The 7082-nt window shown below is 33.4% G+C and overlaps 1 protein-coding gene across 1 annotated transcript; it reads left to right on the forward strand.

The window, feature by feature from the left end:
* The first annotated feature begins 3117 nt into the window (after positions 1-3117).
* Positions 3118-4849, forward strand: LOC105785413 (syntaxin-121). Its single transcript, XM_012611494.2, has 2 exons — positions 3118-3920; positions 4245-4849. The coding sequence occupies exons 1-2, from the start codon at positions 3356-3358 to the stop codon at positions 4595-4597; spliced, it is 918 nt and encodes a 305-aa protein (XP_012466948.1). The 5' UTR covers positions 3118-3355; the 3' UTR covers positions 4598-4849.
* The last annotated feature ends 2233 nt before the right edge of the window (positions 4850-7082 follow it).

A 7082-nucleotide genomic window follows, 5' to 3' on the forward strand; every position in this document is an offset into this window, starting at 1 on the left:
ACCATTTCAATATTAATCACATAAATTATTATTTTACTTTCCCCTATTAACACGACACGGACTCGGACAAATACATGGATCAAACCAACATACCAGTTTGGCACCAAGTGCCTCATCAGATAAATCCGAAGTAATAACTGCACCCGACACTATATAAATTGATACCCAGTGCCTCATCAGTTAAATTGAAGCAAATTGGCACCTAGTGCCTTATCGACTCAAGGTCGAAGTAATCCCTGAACTCTTCCTATCCTATGGCATACCATCTATATCCAACTTAGACCGATATAGTTAATAGAGATTCATTTCACTTTTCAATACAACCAATGTCTCAATTTCATGAATGTATATCATCACATATAAACAAATATTCAATTTGATAATAATCACATTTTTCTCAATACATGTATATTCATAATCAACATATTTCATAATATACAAAATCAATCTGCTTCATTTCAGTTATGAATTTAATTCATCCCAAAGTACCAAAGTACTCACCTAAATTGCTTACCATATGCAAACAATTATATATGCAATAATCTACTATTTAATTTGGACTATAGAAACACAAACCGTGAATTTCGAGCTATTTGACTTTGATTTTATCCTTCCTCTTTTTACTCGAGGATTCCTGTATGATGTTAGCTACGGAATAAAACAATTAAATCACATTAATATTACACATTTCAGTTTCACATTAAATTTTAATTTTCACACTGTATTTTGCTTATTATTCAATGTAACCCTAAACCAAGACTAATTTTAATCTTCACAATTAACTTCATATTTATATACTAATTTCACTCTAGACCACATTTCACTTCCTCTTGTCCAATTCGACCCCTTAATTTTGAATTTTTTACAATTTAGGCCCTATTGTTCAAAATCAACAATTAATTCCACAATTTAGCCTTTTTCTATTTCTAACTTAAACATCTATCTATTTAATTCCTAATACTTAAACTATTCAACAATGTCAACATCAAAATCTTAAGCAATACTAAAAATTACAATATGGGTCGGGTATCTCGAGGTACTGGGATTTAAAAAATGTAAAAGTTACAAATATAAAAGACTAAATTGACTAACCAATTAATATTTAGAAGATGGAAACCATTGGAGCCGTCGGCCTCTTTTGTGTCTTTCTTTCTTTTGCTTTCTTTAATTTGCATGCATTCCTCTTTCTAATTCTTTATTCTTTCTTTTATTATATGTTTCTATTATTATAACTATTATTATTATATAATATAATTTACATACATTTTATATCATTTATTATAACATACATATATATATATTAAGTAATATATATACATCATACATTATTAGTGCCGTCCACCACACTAAGTAATTGCTTAATTGCTATTTTAGTTCTTTTAGTTTATTTCAATTTATAAATTAACTTTGATCCCTTATGCGATTTAGTCCCTGAACTTTAATAATTCTTAATTTCACAAAATTCACTGATCCAAAAATTAATTAGCTACTAAACTAACCTTGTAAATATTTAATAAAAATATTTACAGGTTCGGTTTACTAAAATGGAGTCCCGAAAATACACATTCTGACAACCCCAACTATTGAGTCGTTACATATTCTTTAATTGTCATATTACCTTTTTTAATCGAATGCCACTCATATTTAATGCGAGACAATTTAGCTTTGGTCACGACGGCAAATAGTTGGTTTGCGGTACTCTAGACATCACACGAAGTCTTTGCATATGTAAAACAGGAAAGTAAAACACCAGTTTTTGTGGACAACAACTAGGACGCGAGCAACTTATCTTGCTGATGAAAGAACGATGCCTTTGGAGTCGGAACCAAAGGACCCTCCGGAGATGGAACAAACCGTGGTGGAGCAGGTAAGGTTCCTTCAATAAAACCTGTTAACTCATACCCTTCAACAATCAATTTTATGTGTTGTTGGCACTGAACGAAGTTACCTTCGTCTAATTTGACAGTATCATGTCGAGGGAACATTGAACTAATCTAGAACTTGACAGAACATTGGATGGATTACCATTGTTTGCAGAAACATACTCAGTTGAGTTAAGCATGAAAGCGGAACACGAGCAAGTCTCCAAGACTTAGGCGAAAGATACCATATAAGTGTTTACAAGGAAGTCAATAGAAAATGAAATGACTGAAATGAATTGAAAAATTATTTATTATTGCCTACCTTGATATAGTTTTAACTAGTGTATTTATATACAATTTACAGAGAGATAATTGATACTAACAACTTGTGAACAGCTCGCTAACCATACTAACAACCTAACAGATTCTTTACTAATGACGTATTCTAATAGAGACTTTGGAGAAATTTTGTAAATATTTCGATTAACCAATAAAATACGCTCTCTCTTTGCTTTCTCACTCTCTTTATTCTTTACTTTCTGTCCTTTTATTTTATAGCATAAAAGTGTTATTAACTTAAATTGGGTGATTCCTTATTTATAGGAAAAGGCCCTTTAGATCCAATAAATATGATTAATATAAGAGTAGAGTGAAGATGAAGTCTTAATTTTATCCAATAAATATGAATATTAAGATGATGTTTTTACAATCTTAGAAGATTGTAGCAGAAGGTTTGTATTCAATTCTATAAGATTTTAATCCCTTCCATAAGCTTCTGAACTCATTTAAAGCTTTTAAGCTCTTTGGACGCATTTTAGAATCATTTATGATGTTCTAGTAACTTTAAACTTTCTTGTTCCGGAATTGTTGCAACTAGAAAATTGATATTGTGCCCAATTAACATAGTTGTAGTACCAAGTAGGTTTTAATTGAAAAACAAGTTCAATATTACTCCTGAGCTAATTTCCCAAGGTTATTTTGCTTCAGCCTTATTATTTATTTCTTGGTTGCATATAAGTCTTTTAATGACTAACTAAGTCTCCTATCAAATTGTATAATTTTGGGATACAATCGTAAGATTTAAAACTGTTGGATAACTGTTAATTTGTTATGTATAATTGAGTGATTATTACAAGTTAAAATGGTTATATTTATTTAGGTAAAATCTTGGAGTAAAAGACAATATTAATGCATGCAGGATTAGTGTTTATATTTTATATAAAAAGTTGTAAATGGATGTCATTCAGCACCAAGAAATAGAAAAATCAACGATTACATAGAAAGAACATTCCAATTTACTCAATCAAAATACAATGCTTTTTCCTGCTCATGAAATCTGACTTTTTCTTTTCTTCCACTTTCCAAGATCTTTCTCTTTTCAATTCTCTTACATCTTTCCCACCACAAAAAGCGATCATCAATTCCCTTCATATACCTCACTTTTCCGCCGTTTTTTCCTTCATTTCTCATTAGTTTGAGTTGGTAAACCGGCGATGAACGATCTGTTTTCAGGCTCTTTCTCTCGACCCCCAAGCTCAGAATTTTCCCCTGATCACCATGTAATCCAGATGACTCCTCAACCCTCCTCCCCCGCCGGCGACGGCGTTGACCACCTCCACAAGTTCTTCAAGGACGTCGAGTCCATCAACGGTGAGCTCAAAGAACTCGAGAAGCTCAACGGCGACCTCTCCTCCTCCCACGAGCAAAGCAAGACGTTGCACAACGCGAAAGCCGTGAAGGAATTGAGAGCAAAGATGGATTCCGACGTCAACATGGCGTTGCAGAAGGCCAAGCTTATTAAGGTCAGGCTCGAAGCACTTGACCGGTCCAGCGACACAAGCCGGAACATGCCCGGGTGTGGACCGGGGTCATCTTCGGACCGGACGAGGACGTCGGTGGTCAACGGGTTGAGGAAGAAGTTGAAGGATTCGATGGAAAGCTTTAATGGTTTGAGAGAAAAGATATCGTCTGAGTATAGAGAAACTGTTGAGAGAAGGTATTTTACGGTCACCGGCGAAAACCCAGATGTGCGGACTCTTGATCTTTTGATTTCAACAGGTCAGTTGAACCCATTCAACGCTCTTACTATAAGACCCATTTTTATGGTTCATGTTTTAAAAAAATTGGAAGTAAAAAATATTTATAATTATTTAATTAAAATTTGGATGGATATATTTATATTTTTATTATAAAACTAAGTCCTTTACATTTAATTTTAAAGTAGAAATGTAAATTTTAAATGTCCAATGTTGATTTATTGTGTTTTAAAATAATATTTTTTAAAGGCTTATTTTTGTACCTTATTCAAATACCATAAATCATTATTTTTCAACATTCAACTTTGAAAACCTTGCCTTTTATTATTATTATTATTTTATAAAGGGGAAAGTGAGACATTTATGCAAAAAGCGATTCAAGAACAAGGGAGGGGAAGAGTTTTGGATACAATAAACGAGATTCAAGAAAGGCACGATGCTGTTAAGGACTTGGAGAAGAATCTCAAAGAACTTCACCAAGTTTTCATGGATATGGCGGTGCTGGTTCAAACCCAAGGTGAAGAACTGGACGATATCGAGAGGCAAGTGAACCGAGCTAATTCGTACGTAAGAGACGGAGCTACCCGACTTCAAACCGCTAGAAATTATCAAAAAAATACCCGCAAATGGACTTGTTATGCTATCATACTCCTCCTCATCATCTTGATTATCGTGTTAGTCATAGTGAGACCTTGGTAAAAACAATGACGGTTATTTTAATATTATTTGACCTATAAATTTAGCTTATAAATAAATCATTTTTCATCTTAAAAAAATAAATTAGCTTTTACAAGTTTTTAGAGAATTTTGTTTTTATATTTTGAAGATTCTTATTTCGGGTTTCGGTGTTTAGTTTTATCTTCATCCTTTTGTACTATTGTTTTTGTCATTTTAGTGAAATTATCTTTACCCGTGGTTTTTATCCTCTTTGGAGAGGTTTTTCGTGTAAAATATTTGTGTTCGATCTTTTCAATTTCTTTGTTATTTTACTTGTTCGTTGCTTAACCGGTTTTATCCCCAACAAACTCGTATTAGAGCTAGTTTGATTTTCGCAATCAACCCATTTAGAAATGACATTAACAATGTTTGATATTGATAAGTTCGATGGCATCACAAATTTCAATCTGTGACAAGTTCGGATGACGACAATTCTGATTTAGAGCGATCTTGAAAAGGCACTTATAGAGAAGAAGCCTGCAAACATAGATAAATCATAATGAGATAGGTTATATAAAAATAGCTCTATCTATGATTCAATTATGTCTAACAAATAATGTGTTGCAAGAGGTTTTGATGGAGAAAATGGCATTCACATTATAGAAAAGGTTAGAAACCTTCTATGCGACTAAGTCTTTAACTAATCGATTAGTGTTGAAGCAATGGTTGTACACGTTCCACATGAACGAAGGTGAGCACACTAGAGATCACATCAGTCAATTTATTACTCTTCTGAATGATTGAAAGAATGTTGAGGTTCAGATTGATAATGAAGATCAGACTACATTATTCTTGTGCTCTTACCCCATTTATACAAGTCTTTTAAGGAAATCCTGATTTATGGTAGAGATAATCTCTCATTCGAGGATGTGCAGGGTTATCTATTGAACAAATGCAAACTCGACAATGAGTTTGGTTTGGATAGCAAGTTAGATAGACAAGCCTCGATTTTGGTAGCATCAAGGAAGCGAGACAAGAGATGTCGCTATTGTAAGAAGTTAGGTTATGTTAAGGCAGATTGTTACAAATTACGAATTAAAAGGGTTGCTGAGGGCAACAAGGAAGATTTAGCTGGTGCTAATTTGACCAATGACAAGGATGATCATTTGTTGTTGGTGTCAACAAGTGAAAGCTCGAAGCTTACGTCCGAATGGATACTAGATTATAGGTGTTCTTTCCACATGTGTCTCAACAGGGACTAATTCTCCACATACAATTCAGTTGAAGGTGGAGTTGTGAACATGGGGAATGACTCACCCAGTAAAATAACCAGTGTTGGTACTGTTCATAGATCAGGATGCACGACGGGACAATCAGGACACTGTCAGATGTCAAGCATATGCCTGACTTAAAGAAAAATTTCATCTCTTTGGGAAATTTGGACTTAAAGGGTTGTAGAATTAACATCGAGTCAAGCGACATTAAGATATCCCATGGGGCTCTTGTTTATATGAAAGGTAAAAAAATTGACGGTTTTTATGTTCTGGAAAGATTAACGGTGACCGGTGAAACATGACGTCCCTCGTCTGTTAAGAAGTCAAAATTGACTCATTTGAAACAAAGACAACTTGGTCATAGAAGGGAAAATGGTATGATCTTTTCGTATAAGAGAGGTTTTCTTTTGGATGCTAGCTTTGAAAAGGTAGGGCACTGCGTTCGTGGAAATCATACCCGGGTTAGTTTTGATTTGACAGTGCACAAGTCGAAGACTAGAAGTCTTCCAGCTTCTAAGCACAACTTCGACTCAGTGAATATCCTGCATAGTTCGAGATAAGCCCATGGCGGGATTTGACAAAAAAGGCGTTGTGGAAATATGAGTGAAGGTGAAGATTTGTAAAGTTATGCCTCATATTTTTTGGCTTTTCTTCTCCTAGTTAAACTCTGTTTTTATTTTCCCACTTAAACTCTGATTAGTGTAGGTTATTTTAATATTATTTTACCTATAAATTTAGCCTATAAATAGATCCTTTTTCCACCCTAGAAAAATAACCCATAACACATTTAGGTTTTAGCTTTTACAAGCTTTTAGAGAATTTTGTGTTTACGTTTTGAGAGTTCTTATTTCGGGTTTCGGGGTTTAGTTTTATCTCCATCTTTTTGTACTTTTTTGTTTTTGCTGTTTTAGTGAAATTAACTTTACCCGTGGTTTTTTATCCTCTTCGAAGAGGTTTTTCCACATAAAATATTTGTGTTTGATCTTTTCAATTTCTTCTTTATTTTACTTGTTCGTTGCTTAATCGAGTTTATCCCCAACATAAAAAAATAAAAATAAAAATTAGGTTCAATTTTGGGTTTATTAAATTTGATTTAATTAATGTTAGTTTTACCAATCACCTTTTACGGATTGACATAATTTTTTACTAATGGTTTTTAATCTTTAATTGTTGAATCTTGAAGAGGATTACCAACCCATTTGTAATGATTGAATGTGCAATAATCAATCTAAGTAAAGACTAAATTGAAAACT

The sequence above is a fragment of the Gossypium raimondii genome, chromosome 1 (genome assembly GCF_025698545.1).
Source record: "Gossypium raimondii isolate GPD5lz chromosome 1, ASM2569854v1, whole genome shotgun sequence".
NCBI lineage: Eukaryota > Viridiplantae > Streptophyta > Magnoliopsida > Malvales > Malvaceae > Gossypium > Gossypium raimondii.